Source organism: Sitophilus oryzae, unplaced genomic scaffold (genome assembly GCF_002938485.1).
Source record: "Sitophilus oryzae breed Bouriz unplaced genomic scaffold, Soryzae_2.0 scaffold_1084_pilon_pilon, whole genome shotgun sequence".
In the NCBI taxonomy this organism is placed as follows: domain Eukaryota; kingdom Metazoa; phylum Arthropoda; class Insecta; order Coleoptera; family Curculionidae; genus Sitophilus; species Sitophilus oryzae.
In genome coordinates this window covers 204,621-225,435 of record NW_022145709.1, presented here as the reverse complement: position 1 = coordinate 225,435, position 20,815 = coordinate 204,621, and the positions used below count along the sequence as shown (strand labels likewise).

The following is a 20,815-nucleotide window of genomic DNA, read 5'->3' as shown; positions in this document are numbered from 1 at the left end:
ACAAGTTACGTATTGCTCAAACTCCCAAATACCGAATGTCTCAGCTTTCAGTCGGAAAAACAAAACAATTCTCGAGACGAAAAGAAAATGCTAGGTGGCAAAAGGCTTGTTTACATTAACAAACCGATAAGGCTCAGACTGAACGCCCTGGATTTGCCACCAAATGATTATTAAGTATGCCAGGGTGCACCAAAATAAGTCGAATGAAAAAATGTAAATTAATAAATAATTTGCAACATGGTTCTAACAATATCATATACTAGACCATTATATTTTTATCAAAGCATAAACACCTTTATTTTACAGGATAATCAGTATTTACACTGAATTTATTTCGACAAATAATATATTATACCTAACGAGTATAAAAACTATATTTTTATTTACCCCCTTGTTTATTTATCCATTTTTTTTAAGAAGGCGCGGAACATTTAACCGTTCACTGCACATCAAGTTACAAGATCCAGTTTCATTTTTTATTTTTTTCTTAAGTACTTTTTAAATGACATCACAGTATCTCATTATGTACAGAACTCATTTTATTTGAAGAAATATGCTTATCTAAAATAATTGATCGTGTATAATGTAAAAATAACATTTTCCGAAATTTTTACCAAATCTACTAATTCAATAAACAACCAAAGCTGAGACCAAAGTAGACATAAAATAACTATCAACTTAAAATATTTTTCTTTGTTCCTTTGCCGGACCTATTTATTGCAATTGATATTTCGATTACATCACCACTATCCAAAAGTTTCAATAAAGAAAATTAATAATATGTATTATAAATAGGTTACCATTAATCTTTAAATATAAATTCTTCAACATAACAGAATTGATTGTAATATTAATTATTAAATTAATTTTACCATTTATATTATTAATAATACCTAAATTATTACAAATCACAAGAACAAGTGTCTGGTTGAAAACCAGCAACATCGTACCTCGCACCCTGTAGATATCGTGTCGGTTCAGATACCTTTTTTATCATCAGTTTGTTTACATTAGGAGTAATCGAAATATAAAATATTTTGAATAAGCAAAGGCGCGTAAATTAGGAATGTCCCAGAAATAAAATAAATCAACATTTTTAATCGATTCCACATCGGACACAAGATCAATCCAGAAAAATCAGCAACAAAAGATCGATCCTACCAAATATCGACATTCGACTCTGAATTTACTAGTGTATCTACTGTCTAGTGTAATAAAAATACGATAATATCATCATATAAAAAAATATTAGATATATAATTTAATTTAGTCTTAACAGTCGTTCGGTACAGTCGTTCTCTCGAGCATTTTTTTTTAACGTTTTTATTATTTTCTGATCGCCTGGAAGTTTTTACTCGTCCACATATCGAAGTCTTTTTTTCGAGTGCCGCACGTTGGAATTTCATGTGCGCTTTTTTTTGTCACAGCAAAAACTTCGTCTAAACCGCACGCAGATATTTGCTTGGTATTACCAGGGAGATTTAAAAGGTATCTATGGCTCCAGTTGATCGATGTAATGTTTGTGAGGAAATTATCAGAACGAAATAACAGCAATTAAATGCAGTCACTGTCAAAAGTGGACCCACAGGAAGTGTACCGATTTATCTTCTGAAGAATTTTCAAAGTTAGCAAGCAGTACAAAAAAACGGAACCATAAGTGGGTCTGTTCTATTTGCCTTAAAAATGATGTCAGTATTATACTAGATACCATTTGACAAAAATCGATCGATTTTAATCGATTTTTCTTGCAAAAGATCGATCTTTGATTAAAATCGATTCAGATCGTACATCCCTAACGTTAATTATCAAAAAGACTTCGCCCTTCGTATAAATCGGCACTTCTTTTAATCTTTCCTATAAAATCTCATTTCAAACTTACCCATAATCTAAATACCTACATTTTCTTACACTTGACCTATCCCCCAATAAAACAATTTGAAAATAATACCATTCTTTCACCATAAAAGTTAATTTTATCACCAAAATATAGCACAACAAACCACAAACCAATCAAAGGGCACTTTTTATGGGATAAACGGGTACACATCCCACTTCTGATATTAGAGACAGTGTGGTCTCTTTATAGATATACATTATTAATAAACTAATTTATTAAAAAAATAGAGATCCGTTATCAAGCAGGGCGCGCGACGAAGTGAAGTCTTGACGCCTCAAGGCAGCATTCATCCTTGGACCTGCGCAGATCTTGACTACTGTTGGCGCGTTAAGCGAATTTTATGAATTATATAGGGTAGGTGCTTACAATACATTTATACGAACTTTTTTACTTATTTTTATCTGCAGAATACGCTACCGAAGTTTCCGGAAAACAGTTCGGACCACCCTGTATATTAACATAAACAATCCTGAAGCGTTATCGTTAAACGATAAAGCTTGTTTATACACATTTAGATTTCAGAGTCCAATGCTTTTTTGTCTGGCAACACTGTCAGCATTTTTAGTCGTGGGAATCCTGTAGTCGGCAGTTCCATTATCGTTCTGTACCTACCGATTTATCGGCAAATCTACCGATTTTCAACCGATATACTGATTTTCTTAATATTAAAGAAAATGGTGATGTCGATTGATTTCGGTCGTTTTATATCTTGCCTTTACATTGGATTTGTTAGGGAATTTGTGACGAGAATTACTCTCTCAATAGAATGACATATCATATGTCAACATTTGACATTTTCACTTAAATGAAAATCGTATTTTTAAATTTCAATCTAGAGTGCCGTGGCTGTGTTAAACATACTAACTTTTAATCAAGGAGCCTTTGAAAAATTAGATTTGATCGTTTAATGTTTTTCGTACATTAAAGCTTGCCGGTTAAAATTCCTAATCGTAATCTTTAATCATATCTCAATTTTTTCAAATGGAACAAGGGTGGCTCATTAGTATATTTGGAAAAAGTATTTTTTAATATAATTTTGTACCACACACTTGGCATTTCGAGTCAAATTGTCGTTATGAACCGCATGTTACAATTTCAATTTAACCATATTCGAAAATATCAAAAGTTGACATATGATACGTCATTCTAATCAGAGTGTCATTTTCTATCGAATAAAGTAAAAAATATCGAGGTGTCGTTTAAAAATCAAAAGTTGTAGTCATTTCTTGTGAAACAGGAAGTGACCAAAAACAATTGAATGCGTCACTCAGTCCTAATTTATGTCATATACTAACATACCAAATCTCGTTTCTTTTTATCTGAAGAAATAAAAAGTTATAGGGGTGAGCCACTTTTGAGACGAACCCGGTATATTTTACCATCATCTGCTTTCAATACAAAATTAGATTCAACAATGAATAACCTACATTTATATTTTTTAAGTGAAACTTTACGAGCTGCGCAGAGATATACAGATAGTCTAAACACTAACATGGCGCCCATGTAGGCATAACAAGATTTTTGGATGCGCACTCGTCGAAGCTCATTCTCCTTATGTCTAGATGTCTCATATCTCTGGTGCTGCATGACGATTCGATCTCGATTTAAATGAATCGATTCTATATAAAATCGGTCTTGTAATAATCGATTCAAAAAATCGTGAATCGCATGTCAAAAGATCGATTTTCTGAAGAATCGATTCAAATCGAACATCCCTAATTCGAAACTACCGATTTTATTTTTGAGATTGGCAACGCTGTCCTGTCACCTGTGCCGAGGTTCGTGGTTCTGTACTTCCTGTGTGTACTTCACTCTTCACTCTTCATTCTTCAATACATTTCTGGTGTAATCGATAAATAAATTGCGTCTACAACCAATCCTACCTACGTTTTAGTTTTTTTATTTGTGATTAATTTCTGGCCCAGTCAGCTTGATTTGAACGATATCTTTAAAAATAACCAGTTTAATTTGCTCTCCGTTAGGTTATATTAGTGATTGAGTTTGATTTGTATTATTACATTGAATCTCCATAAAAATGGTAAGTTTTTTGTATTACGTCTAAATTTCTGTATACAGGGTGATCCGAACTGTATTTACCCCGAAATCTACGGCATCATATTCTGCAGATAAAAATAAGTAAAAAAGTTCGTATGTCCTAAAATGCTTCGTTTCGGAAATACAGGGTGTAGAATTTTAATTTTCGGCAATTATTGGGAAAACTGGAAATCGTCCGATTTTCACCAAAATTGGTATACACCCAATTTTGAGGTCCTAGATTACGAATCTGGATTTACCCGAATCTGGACGTTTTTCTTGGCGGCCTCTTACCGTTTTTCAGAAAAACGGAAATTTATTTCAACATTTAATTTTTCCTTATTTCGGCCCTATAAAGTAATAATTTCACTATATTTTTATTATTTTGTAGTTTATCTAAAAGCCACACTTGATTGGGGATAGAAAAATGTCCAAAATTTTACTGAAAAACACTTTTCTTAATAAAATAACAAAGAAAATTGAGACCAGATGGAAGTTTGACATTTCATATATCCTTCTTTCTCTATTCTATTTAATGAGAGAGACAAATATATTCTAGACCTAATTTAGAAATTTGAAAATTTACAACGTTGTCATATCTTCTATTTTTTTCGGGTGATTATGGATTTTAAATAAATGATCTATTATGAGATCGACAATAATTAAATATACCTACCTATATCCACAAAGTTACGCGGAAGAGGTTTGATTGCATTGGTTTCAACTTCTATGCGGAGGGGGTTAATCTTTTTTTTGTTATATTATATTTATAACCACGAAATTGCACGAAAGAGTTTTGATTGCATTGGTTACAACTTCCATGCGGAGGGTGTTAATCTTTTGTTGTTATATTATATCAAAAAAAGATTAACCCCCTCCGCAAAGAAGTTATATAAAGACTATTTATAACCACGAAGTTGCACGAAAGAGTTTTGATTACATTGGTTTTAATTTCTTTGTGGAGGGGGTTAATCTTTTTTTGATATAATATAACAACATAAGATTAACACCCTCCGCATGGAAGTTGTAACCAAATGCAATCAAAACTCTTTCGTGCAACTTCGTGGTTATAAATAATCAGATCTCGTTGGTAAAATAGCAATTATGGGAAGGAGCCGTTCATCTGGCGACCGCCTTTCGCAATCCCAGAATTAGCAAAAAAATACGCTAAATTTAGGTTTAGCATTGGCAACGTTGCTTTAAATGCCAGAAACACATAACCCAACATTTTCAGATTGTTTACAAATTTATTTTAGCGAATTTAAAAATGTAACAGAAAATAGCAATAACATCATTGTTTATTGAATACATAACAAAATATGTGCTAGAAAACCTTAAAAATATGAGAAATTAAGAAAAATTCGTTGTCGAAATAATTTTCCGTTTTTCTGAAAAACGGTAAGAGGCCGCCAAGAAAAAAAATTTCGATTTTTGGCTTATTATTAACTACAAACGATGCAATTGATTGTAGTAAATTCAATTTTTTTGTAGTACTAATAATTACCCAGAAAAAGTAAGCAGTTGTGCGCAATGCAATAAAGAGAAAGAATATTGTTTTAACAAAGGTCTAAAAACCTTCAAAATCGTTTGTAATTTTATGTAGTAGCAAAAAAAAATCAATAAAAGATTCTTGGAATTAGTGAATTATAGTAAAATTTGAAAATTAACATAGTTTGACATAATGTCTTTAGTTGTACCCAAACTACAAACGATTTTGAAGGTTTTTAGACGTTTGTTAAAACAATATTTTTTTTCTTTGTCACATTGCGCACAATTGTTTACTTTTTTTCTGGCTAATTATTACTACAAAAAATTGAATTTACTACAATCAATTGCATCGTTTGTAGTTTGGGTACAACTAAAGACATTATGTCAAACTATGTTAATTTTCATATTTTACTATAATTCACTAATTCCAAGGATCTTTTATTGATTTTCTTTTCTACTACATAAAACTACTAACGATTTTGAAGGTTTTTAGACATTTGTTAAAACAATATTTTTTCTCTTTATTACATTGCGCACAATTATTTACTTTTTCTGGCTAATTACTAGTACTACAAAAAAATTGAATTTACTACAATCAATTGCATCGTTTGTAGTTTGGGTACAACTAAAGACATTATGTCAAACTACGTCAATTTTCATATTTTACTATAATTCACTAATTCCACGGATTTTTTATTGATTTTTTTGCTACTACATAAAACTACAAACGATTTTGAAGGTTTTTAGACCTTTGTTAAAACAATAGTTTTTCTCTTTATTACATTGCGCACAATTGTTTACTTTTTCTGACTAATTATTAGTACTATAAAAAAATTGAATATACTACAAAATCAATTGCACCTCTTTTGGAAAGGTCATCCCGCAACACAGGAGAATTCATGGTGCTTAGGCATTGCGATCAAAAACGAAATCGCCACCAAGTTAACAGAAGTACCTATTGGTGTCTCCGAACGTCTTATGACCCTAAGGTACCCCATATCAGACAAAACTTACGTCAACATCATTAGCGCCTACGCCCCACCCTTGACGCTAAAATTGAAGATAAGGATAAATTTTTACCAAGCTTTACAAAATGCCCTTCAACGAATTCCAAAGCACGAACAATATTTTTTTGCTAGGTTACATTAATGCAGGCAAACAACAGGAAATTTGACTGACGTATTAGTACTACAAAAATTGGAATTTACTACGCAAATAGCAATGTTTGTAGTTTATTAACAACTAAAGACATTATGTCAAATCTATGTTAATTTTTTTCATATTTTTACTATAATTCACTAATTCCAAGGATCTTTTTATTGAATTTTTTTGCTACTACATAAAACTATAAACGATTTTGAAGGTTTTTAGACCTTTGTTAAAACAATATTTTTCTCTTTGTTACATTGGCGCACAATTGTTTACTTTTCTGACTAATTATTAGTACTATAAAAAAGGTTGAATTTACTACAATCAATTGCATCGTTTGTAGTTTGGGTACAACTAAAGACATTATGTCAAACTATGTTAATTTTCTCAAATTTTACTATAATTCACTAATTCCAAGAATCTTTTATTGAATTTTTTTTGCTACTACATAAAACTATAAACGATTTTGAAGGTTTTTAGACCTTTGTTAAAACAATGGCTTTTTTCTTTGTTACATTGCGCACAATTGTTTACTTTTTCTGGCTAATTATTAGTACTACAAAAAAATTGAATTTACTGGCATCAATTTGCATCGTTTGTAGTTTGGGTACAACTAAAGACATTATGTCAAACTATGTTAATTTTCATATTTTACTACTGAATTCACTAATTCCAAGGATCTTTTATTGAATTTTTTTGCTACTACATAAAACTATAAAAGATTTTGAAGGTTTTTAGACCTTTGTTAAAACAATATTTTTTTTCTCTTTTGTTACATTGCGCACAATTGTTTACTTTTTCCTGGCTAATTATTAGTACTACAAAAAATTGAATGCATTAAACACAATACCTCAGTATAACAGCCTCGATGTATTAGACATCCCAATAACAGAACAACTAAAGACCTCCATCAAACTATGTTAATTTTCAAATTTTACTATAATTCACTATATTCCAAGAATCTTTTATTGAATTTTTTGCTACTACATAAAACTATAAACGATTTTGAAGGTTTTTGGACCTTTGTTAAAACAATATTTTTTTCTCTTTGTTACATTGCGAACAATTGTTTACTTTTTCTGGCTAATTATTAGTACTACAAAAAAAAATTGAATTTACTACAATCAATTCGCATCGTTTGTAGTTTGGGGAAAAACTAAAGAAATTATGTCAAACTATGTTAATTTTCATATTTTACTAAATTCACTAATTCGCAAGGATCTTTTTATTGAATTTTTTTTGCTACTACATAAAACTATAAAAACGATTTTGAAGTGTTTTAGACCTTTGTTAAAACAATATTTTTCTCTTTGTTACATTGCACAATTGTTTACTTTTTTCTGACTAATTATTAGTACTATAAAATGAATTTACTACAATCAATTGCATCGTTTGTAGTTTGGGTACAACTAAAGACATTATGTCAAACTATGTTAATTTTTCAAATTTTACTATAATTCACTAATTCCAAGAATCTTTTTATTGAATTTTTTTTCGCTACTACATAAAAACTATAAACGATTTTGAAGGGTTTTTAGACCTTTGTTAAACAATATTTTTCTCTTTGTTACATTGCACAATTGTTTACTTTTTCTGGCTAATTATTAGTACGTACAAAAATTTAATTCTACTACAATCAATTGCATCGTTTGTAGTTTGGGTACAACTAAAGACATTATGTCAAACTATGTTGAATTTTCATATTTTACTATAATTCACTAATTCCAAGGATCTTTTATTGAATTTTTTTTGCTACTACATAAAACTATAAACGATTTTGAAGGTTTTAGACCTTTGTTAAAACAATATTTTTTTCTCTTTGTTACATTGCGCAATAATTGTTTACTTTTTTTTCTGACTAATTATTAGTACTATAAAAATTGCAGTATACCGAGCAATTATAATCCCCACCATGATATATGGGAGCGAAACCTGGTGCCTTACCGCTGACACATGAACGCATTGAACAAGTTGCAACAGAGACACCTTAGACAACTCTCTTAAGAGTCCGGTGGTTCCATCATGTCTCAAACGTATCGGTCCTTGAAAATCTAACTGCGAGAGTATTGAAGTCATGGTCACAAAATCCCGCTTAAGATGGGCTGGTCACGTATGCAGAATGCAAGAAAAACCGCATACCAAAATCTCTGCTTTACGGTGAGCTTGTGGACGGTAAGAGGAGGCCGGGTGGACAACTGAAAAGATACAAGGACATTTTCCACGAAAATTTAAAGGAATTAACATGCAGAATGAGTGGGAAAAAGCAGCTCACAATAGAACTCATTGGAGAAATTGTTGTACTTTTTTCTTAACAATTATTAGTACCAAAAAAAGAGAATTTACTACAATCAATTGCATCGTTTGTAGTTTGGAGTGCAACTAAAGACATTATGTCAAACTATGTTAATTTTCATATTTTACTATAATTCACTAATTCCAAGGATCTTTTTATTGAATTTTTTTTTTTTTGCTACTACATAAAACTATAAACGATTTTGAAGGTTTTAGACCTTTGTTAAAACAATATTTTTTTTCTCTTTGTTACATTGCGCACAATTGTTTACTTTTTTGACTAATTATTAGTACTATAAAAAATTGCGTGACCATTTTCTTTTATGTGTGTCGAATTTACTACAATCAATTGTATCGTTTGTAGTTTAGTACAACTAAAGATGTTATGTCAAACTATGTTAATTTTCATATTTTACTATAATTCACTAATTCCAAGGATCTTTTATTGAATTTTTTTTTTTTTGCTACTACATAAAACTACAAACGATTTTGAAGGTTTTAGACCTTTGTTAAAACAATATTTTTTCTCTGTTACACATTGCGCACAATTGTTTACTTTTTCTGGCTAATTATTAGTACTACAAAAAAATTGAATTTACTACAATCAATTGCATCGTTTGTAGTTTGGGTACAACTAAAGACATTATGTCAAACTATGTTAATTTTCTATTTCATATTTTACTATAATTCACTAATTCCAAGGATCTTTTATTGAATTTTTTTGCTACTACATAAAACTACAAACGATTTTGAAGGTTTTTAGACCTTTGGTAAAACAATATTTTTTCTCTTTATTACATTGCGCACAATTGTTACTTTTTCTGGCTAATTATTAGTACTACAAAAAAATTGAATTTACTACAATCAATTGCATCGTTTGTAGTTTGTGTACAACTAAAGACATGATGTCAAACTATGTTAATTTTCAAATTTTACTACAATTCACTAATTCCAAGAATCTTCTATTGAATTTTTTTGCTACTACATAAAACTACAAACGATTTTGAAGGTTTTTAGACATTTGTTAAAACAATATTTTTTCTCTTTATTACATTGCGCTCAATTGTTTATTTTTTCTGGCTAATTATTAGTACCACAAAAAATTGAATTTACTACAATCAATTGCATCGTTTGTAGTTTGGGCACAACTAAAGACATTATGTCAAACTATGTTAATTTTCAAATTTTACTATAATTCACTAATTCCAAGAATCTTTTGTTGAATTTTTTTGCTACTACATAAAACTACAAACGATTTTGAAGGTTTTCAGACATTTGTTAAAACAATATTTTTTCTCTTTATTACATTGCGGACAATTGTTTACTTTTTCTGGCTAATTATTAGTACTACAAAAAATTTGAATTTACTACAATCAATTGCATCGTTTGTAGTTTGGGTACAACCAAAGAACAACTAAAGACATTATGTCAAACTATGTTAATTTTCATATTTTACTATAATTCACTAATTCCAAGGATCTTTTATTGAATTTTTTTGCTACTACATAAAACTATAAACGATTTTGAAGGTTTTTAGACCTTTGTTAAAACAATATTTTTTCTCTTTGTTACATTGCGCACAATTGTTTACTTTTTCTGGCTAATTATTAGTACTACAAAAAAATTGAATTTACTACAATCAATTGCATCGTTTGTAGTTAATAATAAGCCAAAAATCGAAAACTTTACTTGAAAGCGGGTTCCAACGTGACGGAACCGAGACCAACTTGTCAGCGGTATCTATACAGGGTGTCCCAGAAATAAGTGCAAGTATTTTAAGGGGTGGTAGATCTCGATAAAAGAAACATATTTTCTCTTTATCGTTATTCAAGTAAGTCCAAAATAACGGAGTTATTTTACTTTGAAAATTTCCAAAAAAAAAAAAAGATTTTTTGCTAAAATTTTGAGAACCACTGGATCTTTTCTGGATTTTCTTTTTTGTAAATTTAATCTAATACCTATGTTGCCATATTATCAAGAAATTATGTTTTTTAACTAAAAACTAAAAAAAAAAATCCAAATTTTTTTTCAAAAATTTCGAATTTTCAATTTTTTTTCACGAAAAAAACCTCATAGGCGTGTTTCTGGGGTTAAACTATACCACCAGTTAAAATATTTGCACTTATTTCTGGGACACCCTGTATATCTATACTAATATATAAAATCCTTAAGTGACTGACTCACTGATTAATCACGATCCTGCTCAAACCACTCAACGTAAGAAGCTCAATTTTGGCATACAGGTTGATTCTAGGGTGTAGAGGTTCGATAAGAAGGGATTTTTCGAAATTCCAGTTCCAAGAGGGTGAAACCACCCCTCAGATATTACAATATTTTTTATTTAAAAAACGGTCAAGTTTCCGAAAAAACGCTTAAACACGTGTATTTTATTTTGTTTTTTTACATATTTTAAGTTTTTTTTTAAAATGTATACAGGGTGTTTCGAAAAATCTGGTCATTGATTAATCACGATCCTGCTTAAAGCGCTTGACGTAAAAAGCTGATTTTTGGAAAACGGATTGACTTTAGGGTGTAGAGGTTCGATAAGAAGGGATTTTTCGAAACTCGAATTCTAAGGGGGTGAAACTATCCTTCAAATATTAAAATATTTTTTATTTGAAAACCGGTGAGTTTTTCGGAAAAACTCTTAAATGTTTAAACTGCTTGACGTTTAAAGCTGATTTTTGGCAAACGGATTGACTGTGGGGTGTAGAGGTTCGATAAGGAGGGGTTTCTCGAATCTCAAATTCCAACAGGGTGAAAACACCCCTCATATATTACAATATTTGTTATTTAAAAAAAGGTTAGTCTTTCGGGAAAACGCTTGGACACGCATAATTTATTTTGTTTTTTTACATATTTTGAATTTGTTTAAAAATTTATACAGGGTGTTCCAAAAAGTTGGGTAATTGATTAACCACGATTCTGCTTGACGTAAAAAGCTTATTTTTGGCAAACGGATTTTTCGAAAGTCAAATTCCAACGAGGTGGAACTACCCCTCAAATATTATCAAGTTATATAATAATATCGCTATATTGTTTTTTCTCAAGCATGACATAAATGTGAGAAATTTTTATCCAGTTTGTATGTTAATGGAAATTCTTGCTTTGACATTACATTACAAATGATTAATTCGACGTGAACGAAGTCGCGGGTACACGCTAGTTATATAATAAAGAACTAAGTGTGTAAAAAATTATTGTTTAATTTTTATAGGGAACTGAAGCACCGGCCATAGGGATCGATTTGGGCACATCATTCTCATCAGCTGCCGTGTATCAAAATGGAAAAGTCGAAGTTATACCGACCAAGGAAGGACCTAGACTAGTCCCGTCATATATATTTTACCATCCAATGAAACTGAAAGTATCAGTTGGAACCACAGCCGACCACATGGGAATAGACTATATCAACAATTTTATATTCGGTAGGTAATAGGTTTGTTCCAACATATCAGAGAACAAAGCTGCAAGCTCCCAGAAAACTTAAGTCTTTTTTGATTTAAATCATTTTAATGACTTAAGTCGTTTGATTTTAAGTCTTGTGATTTCCATTGACCCCCATTGGGCTCTTTCACAAAAAATAAAATACCCAATTCAAGGACAAAATCTGAAATAGAAGACTATTTTCAGTATATTTATCCAAAAAAAATAGTTCCACGACATTGAATAATTTTTTTATAGGCCCTCAAAATTGCTTTAATTTCAAATAATTTTAAAGCGCCAATTGATGACGTATGAAAAATACACCCAATCACATTGCAGAACCGTGCTCGTGCGCCAGCCAACAACTGGCAACATTGCGATTTGATTTGACCAGCACCACCTCAACTCAAGGCCAATCAACATGATATGGGCAAGGCAAATATGGCGGCGAAGGCAGCACATTATTAAATTATTTACCTTTAACCTGAAAAGCCGGTAGTGGTTTCTCGTTCTGATTGCATACCAGAAATAATTAATTATGTCTAGTTTGTTGTGCCTCTGCAACACGTTTGTTTAGTTTTTAGTGTTCAGTGCATGGTGTGATCAGAAAATTGTGATAAAATAACAGTGTAATAAAAATCCAAACCAGACATTCCACATAGAGGATTTCAAACTTTTGTGCTTGTCGTACTCCTCTATTATTAATTATTTTAAGGTAAGAACTAGAAGTATTTATCAAGATATTACACCTAAATGAGTAAAAAGCCTTCGCCGCCAGTCTGCATAGTACTTTATAATGGTTACTTACAATAATTAAAATATAGGTATTAAAGGGTAGGTATTAACATTTTATTGTAGCATGCTTTTTACATGCTCTGTTCCAAATTGTCACAGGAATTATAGGGGGGGTCCCAAGGTTTCTGCTTTTATATTCCCCAAAAATGACGAGCTTCGTAAAAAATGGTTGACAGCTATTAAAAGAGATAATTTCACTCCTACTAGTAGTTCTCGGGTAAGAAGTGCATTAAATATGCCTCAAAAAAGCCAAAGGCCAAAGCCTCTGTTACCCTAGTGAGGATGTAGTTGGGTTACTGCTTACCCTTACCTCACTATAAGTAAAATATTGGAAGAAGAATCAAGCTTTTTACATCAAAAAGATCACAGAAAGATATTGACAACATTGACATTTGAAAATATAAATGGCCTGGATGTAAGTCTTTTTTTAGGTCACAATTGCCCCTCACATACGTCAGAATTTATTATTAAATCCATCTTGTTCAGAATATCCAATATTTTATTGAAGAACTATGCAAAAAAAGGAATGACGTCTTTACCACAAAGACAATACCCTATGTAAAGAGAAAGAGTAAAGAAAACTAAGCTAAGCATAAGTTTTACTTACGAACCCCCAAAAAGGTATTTAGTTTTTTTCTATATAAAATCTTGAAACATATATTATATTTTTAATTTATCCTCACCTATTATAGTTTAAATTTATTCCCATTTGTGTAATGCTGCAAAACATAGAAAAAATATTCCATATTTTTTGACCTAAGCCAGTGTAGTTTATAATTCGAAGAGCATTTACCAAGGCTTTTACTAAGACAAGTAACTTCCTATACTGTCCATAATAGTATATATTTATCAAACGTTCAGTAAATTCTAAACTATGGTAGGTAAGTGTTTGCAATTGAATATTTAGTTTATATTGCTATTTTCTGTTATATATTTCTGGTTATTTCTTTTTCCGATGATTTTGAACACCCTATATATGCTACTTCAAGTTTGAATATTTTGACACTACTTATTTTCTGAGAAAGCAGACCTTTAACTTGGAAATATTACGTAATCTAACCCGACATTTGTGTGAAAAATGTCTATTTGGAAACAAAACAGGTTTTAAAATACGCGCCAAATAAAGCACTTCTATCTCCGCCATATTGGAAAAGGTTGAATGGCCTTGTATGGAGGTGGTGATAGGTCAGCATGGTCGCCCGGCATCGGCCGTGTTGCCGCTTTTCAACATGCCAGGTGTGACGTATTAAAAATAAAGTGCGGATTTTTATCCTGGGCTTTTAGTTTTTATTTATTTTCTTAAGAACGACTTCAAATTTTTCGAAAGTGAGATAGCAGAAAATTCTAGAATTAATTGTTTTATTCAATTATGCTAATTCCAAAATATAGTGAAAGAGCCCATTGGTTTGTTTACGACTACTAATTCTCGACTAGAAAATACGGTAGAATATGTAAAATTTTCTACCTACCCAACTCTGATTCTGGTTGTCTTGACTTGAGGGTAATTCTATTGATTTAAATCATTTTGCTGACTTAACTTGCAGATCATCATGATTTAAGTCAAAAATATAGACTTAGGTCATAAAAACGATTTAAATAACGTTATATTGATTTAAGTTTTTACAAAAATGACTTGACTTGAAATAAAATGATTTAAGTCAATGACTTAAGACTTTGAACTTTATGTTGAATTTGACTTAAGACTTAAATCATTTTGATTTTAGAAATGACTTAAGACTCTCTTTTTAAAACTGACTTGTTGCAGCTTTGATTTTAGTCATATAGGTACTTCTCTGATAGAAGTCACCTTTGTTTTTCTTCTAGAATCCGAAAATCAATTAATATATAGGGCGTTCCACTACAAAAAACACAACATTGATGTGTAACTTTTTTCGTAGAAATGCTCAAAATTAGCCTACATATGCTCACAAAATTACATTTCAATAGAAACTGTCCTTCTTCTTGGAAGCTCCGCGTCGTATGAAAGTCTCCACCCTGTATGTATTTTTATTTTTCAGATGCCAAACGGATTATTGGTCGAAAATATGATGACGTCTACGTCCAAAAGTTGAAAAACAGGAGCGAGTACAGGTTCAAAATTGTCCGAGGTGACGAAGATAAAGCAGAATACGAAATGAAACACGACGGCTTGATTGTATGGAAATCGCCGGAACAGGCTAGTTCCGAAATACTGAAGTACCTCCGCGAGTCGGCCAACGAGTACCTCGGAGCCGAAGTAACCGAAGCTGTTATATCCGTTCCGGCTCATTTCAGCAATGCGCAACGGGCAGCAACCAAAGCAGCAGCGGAATTGGCTGGACTGAGAGTACTGAAGCTGATCAGCGAACCTGTGGCAGGAGCCATATACTACACGAAAGAGAGGAGCAATATTGAAGGAACGCTTCTAGTGTTTGACATGGGAGGTGGAACCTTGGACGTATCAATCATAAAAGTGAGCAAAGAAAAATTCGAGGTGTTGAGTGTGGAAGGAGATACGTTTTTAGGCGGCAGAGACTACGATAACGTACTAATAGATTATTTCAAAACAAAAATAATTAAGAAATTTAATCAGAGTTATGTAACACCAAGGCTTCTAAGGAGGCTAAAAGAAAAATGTGTTGTCCTCAAAGAAAAACTATCCACACAAAATGAATATTCCCTGAATTTAAATTGCATTAAAAATGAGAATGACGACTTTAATATGTCCTTAACACGAGATAAATATAACGAGATAACAAACGAGACAACTACTAGAGCTCTTAATCTGGTACAGAAGTGTCTTACTGGAGTGGGTCTATCGAAAAATGACATAAACGAGGTTATTCTAGTCGGAGGAATGACAAGAATGCCGAAGATTCGCGAGGAACTCCGGAATTTTTTTGGCGGTAAAAATCCAAAAACTGACGTGAATCCAGACGAAGCTGTCGCATTGGGTGCTGCAATACAAGCTTCAGTCTTGAAGCATAATTTTAAGGAATTGGAAAGATATGTCGTTGCTGAGGTAATGCCTTTATCTTTGGGTGTTGAGGTTTCACCTCGTTTGATGTTCGTCGCAATTAAGAAAAATACCCCATTACCGGCACAGGGATGTTTAAAGATACGTACGACGGTAAACGACCAAGAAAAGGTTACATTCCCAATCTATGAAGGAGAAAGAAAAAACTGTGCTTTTAACACCCTTTTAGGTGAATTCACCATAAATAATTTGCCCAAAGGAAAAGCCGGTGACGTAAAATTTGAAGCAATTTTTTTTCTTAACCACGATGGAATTTTAGATGTGGAAGCACATGAGACGAGTACCAATCAGAAGAACAAATTAACAGTTACATTGGAAAACTATCGCTTGTGCCAAAATAAAATTTCCAATATTATTGAAGACGCCGAAAAAAACTATTGTGATGATATTTTATATGAAAAATATAGCGACACTTGTATTGACATTTTGCAGGTTTATAATGATATACTTTATGATATAAAATTAATCTCATCGCAGACAGACCGTAGTTTTGTTGAGAAGGAATGTAAAGGATTAAAGATCAGCTTAGATAATTCTGTTTATACAGAAATTGATGAGTTAGAACGAGCTTATAAAAGTTTTCGAGGGGCCACAGAAGGGATAGTGAAACAGGCGATCGATATAAAATGGCCCGACTTCTCCTTAAGTGATAAATTTAATTCACTTCAGATGAATCCTAAATCCTAATTGGTGCAAACCTTTTCAGAAGATTATTTTATTTTTATTTTTAAATACAAATTAATAAATATAATATTTTCTTGCAGTATTTTATGCAAACTAGTTCGTAGAGATAATAATGGGTGTTTTTCCAAAGTGGCTCACCCCTATAACTTTTTGATTTTTACAGACAAAAAAACGGGTATCGGTATGTTTGATATATGACGGAAATTGATTGATGTATTCAGTTAGTTTCAGTCACTTCATGTTTCACACCGGAAATGACAACTTCTGAATTTTAAATGGCGCCCTCGGTATTTTTTACTTTATTTGATAGAAAATGATATTCTGAATAGTATTAATAATTTGTCTACATTTGACATTTTTGATTAAAAAAGATAGTATTTTAAGTTTTTTTAACTTCAGTTACTTAAAAAAATAATAATTTTATGAGTGCATCGATTGCGTTAGTCATTGGCGGACAATATCAAGTAATACGATATAATCTAATAAAATTGTATCGCCGTATAGAGAGTGAAAATAAAAAAATTACGGGCAAGCTTATTTTTTCAGAGTTTGTCAGCGACTGTCTTCTGGTCATAATAGGGGTGGTTTTTTTAAAACTCTACTACAACAAAATAATTAGACGCAAATTGTACATAAGAACATTCTCTATAAGTTCGCCTAATGAATTTTTTTATAAGTCTATTATTTCCGGACTTAGCGGCCGTTTCATGAGCCCTTTGGGGTGGTTTGCAAAAAGTTTGTTTTACAGCAAATTGACCCGTATGAAAGTTGTTCATAATCAATGGACAAGCAACTTTTCCTCATGAATTTTTTTTGTAGCTTGATTATTTTTGCAGATAGCGTCCAGTTCATGAACAAATTAGGGTAGTTTTCAATGCTACTCTTTTTTCAGCAAATAGGAAACTCGTTCAAAATAAGAGTACATATACCTTTGCCTTATGAACTTTTTTTGTAACTTGACTATTTTTGGAGATAGCGCCCAAAAATCTCAAAAAGAAAACAAAAATCAAAAATCTCAGCTATCCAAAAATCTCAGCTACAAAAAAAATCATGAGGAAAAGTTGCTTGTTTCATTTTTTTTTCTTTCTGGGAGGGGTAATTACCCCCATTACCCCTCCCGTATATGCGCCCCTGTACACTCAGAAGACAGTCGCTGACAAACTCTGAAAAAATCAGCTTGCCCGTCATTTTTTTTTCAAATGACAATTTTATTGGACTAATATTAATTATTTATTTTGTCACAAACGACTCTGGAGTATGTACTTCGAGTAAAGTTTTGAGTCTGTCTATAGAAAAAAAAATACTGAGGATAACAGATTTTCAATCGAAAGCTGTAGTCATTTCTGGTGAAACAGGAAGTGATCGAAACTAATTGAATACGTCAATCAAGTTTGATTTATGTCATATACTAACACACCAAATCTCGTTTTTTTATCTGAAAAATTAAAAAAAGTTAGGGGGTGAGCCACTTTTGAAAAACACCCGGTATATGTGTCTGGAGAGACTTAAATTTTAAACAGTTGTGTTACAAGGTAACAAACCAATCATAAAGATATTTTTTTAGTAAAATACAACTTTATAGCTTATAATGTTCAGATGTGGAGTTCCTAACGTTGATAATAGAAACCCTTTTTAAGAATAAGATGTACGCCGCTGGAACAAAGTAATTTGCATAAAATTTCTTTTTTACTTTTTTCAATGATCAAAGATTTATACAGAAATAATACACTTTTTAATATTTAAATGTACTGACATACGCATATGACAATATACATATAATTTTAAAGCGGAATTTATTTTAGTTTTCCTTAACGTGTTGCTGTATGAAAAATGCAAAAGACTGAGTTTCTTAGCTAGCAAACGAGAAAGTTATAAAACTACACAAAATTAACAATAATTAACACTTAGTGCAGTTCAAAATTTACGTCTCTTTGAATATTGTGTCTTTTTTTTACTATTTCACTTATAGGAAACATCCTGTAGAATATTGAGCTGATTAAAAGAAAGTCTGAAATGAGAAACAAAGTTCGGAATGCTTCATTTTTATTTGATTATTATAACTAATAATTGTAGTTTGCATGTAAAAGTTTAATTAAGTTTATTTTTTTATTATTTTGTCTTTTTCTTTGTTCGTTATTTAGCTTTAAAATTTTGTATTCGAAATACTTTATTAATAAACAAAACGTTTTTATATTTTCTTCAAGTTTTATTAATATGTACCCCTAATGATACCCCAAACTGAAATTTTTGAGAATTAATTAAATATTTAAAATTAACATTTTTCTGACTTTCGAATGGTGTTGAGATCTGAATAAATAATAGACACAGCACGGCTTTAACTCATCAGTTGTATCACACATGATCGAAAAAAATGGCGTCAACACGGCTGGGAAATTACAATCGATGATAATTTTGTCGAGGTCAAGCCCTAGACGTCATTTTTTTGGTCCGTACTCCTTATTTTTTAATGGCGCTTACTACCCCAGTCAAAATTAAAAAAAAAGGGGATTAAATAACAATAATTCGCATAGAGCTGAAAATTGGTACAGGTCTTAAATACACTATTATAAATGATATCTGAAAAATCCCCACCCCTCCCACGTCTGGTAAAAAATTTATTGAAGGTTAAAAGTAAAAAAAATGTTTTTTTTTGCTTTTTTCTCCTAAACGGTAAGCGCTATCGCAAAAGTACATACAAACAAATGTTGTAGACCATTAAATTTTCTACAATAATTGTTCTTATACTTTTTTCTTAGGAAGCACCATTCCTGGTTTTTTTAACGTGGCCTAGTAGGCCTAGTCCACGATCTATTGTGGTTAAGATTTATTACACGTTATACTATTAATTTTAAAAAACGGTGCTCTTGGTAATGATTATAGTCGAACGGAGCAAGTTCAATAAGATAAAATAAATTTCGATTGTAAGTCAGATAAGAACTCTCTGAATGTAAAACTTTACAACGTATTACCACCTCCAATAAAAAATCTAAACAATAAAAAATTTAAAATTATTATTAAAAAGTTCCTCTCAGAGCATGCGCTTTATAGTATGGATGAATATTTTGAGACTGTAAAATCCTCTAACAACAGTTCCACACTAATGTAAAAAGTTGTGATTGTTTGTATTTAAAATATTTGTATGTTTATACATTTTAATCTGGTTATGTTTGTTCTATTTATTTCTTTGTATTTTTCTTTACTCTAATGTAATTTCCCCTTGACTTGCTACAATTGTAACGTTTATGTACAAAAAGCAGTCAATAATGATTATTATTATTTATTTATTTGTCATTATTCAATTCATTATTCGAATTCTCAGAATGTTGTTAACAAAAGTTTCATCTTAAAATAATATTTTAATCAATCACAATTGTTTATCACCATCATTTACCGGATTACTAATACAGAAATAACAGTTCAGTTACAATCAATTCATTATTTATAGTGATTTGCAGTATTTTTTTTAAATTATACGTATATTCTCATTGATTATTGGTTTGCAATAAATATAACAGTGTCCTCCAATAAAAATGCAAGTTCATCAACCAGCCTGAAGTGTCCACTGCTGGACATAGGCCTCTCTCAAATCTTTCCACTCTTCTCGGCCCTGTGCCACTTGGATCCAGTTTCCTCTAAATCTCTTTAAGTCATCTGACCATCTTGTCGGAGGTCTGCCTCTGTTTCTGAGAGCATCCTGTCTTGGCCGCCATTCTAGTATTAGATTGGTCCATCTATCATCCGTTCTTCTGGCAATATGCCCAGCTCAGTTCCATTTGAGTTTTTGAGTTTTTTTGAGTGAGTTTTGAAAATGCAAGTTACTAACTCTAAATTCTAATTCTGAGCTGGAAAATGAGCTTGATGCTTTACTTAGACCGTTATTCAAAAGCTACAAACCTATTAATAAAAATGTGCATGAAAATTCACTTCCTAGCACACAACTAGAGCATATTAGTACACAGGTACAGCATCAAGTTTACTATAGTGATTTTCTTAGCCGCATTTCACAAGCTTATTTTTCATCCGGGTAGACGAGA

At 31.4% G+C, this 20,815-nt stretch overlaps 1 protein-coding gene across 1 annotated transcript; it reads left to right on the top strand.

The window, feature by feature from the left end:
• Nucleotides 1-3,798: 3,798 nt before the first annotated feature.
• Nucleotides 3,799-17,401, top strand: LOC115880725 (heat shock 70 kDa protein-like). Its single transcript, XM_030898005.1, has 3 exons — nucleotides 3,799-3,935; nucleotides 12,078-12,288; nucleotides 15,100-17,401. The coding sequence occupies exons 1-3, from the start codon at nucleotides 3,933-3,935 to the stop codon at nucleotides 16,782-16,784; spliced, it is 1,899 nt and encodes a 632-aa protein (XP_030753865.1). The 5' UTR covers nucleotides 3,799-3,932; the 3' UTR covers nucleotides 16,785-17,401.
• Nucleotides 17,402-20,815: the final 3,414 nt, after the last annotated feature.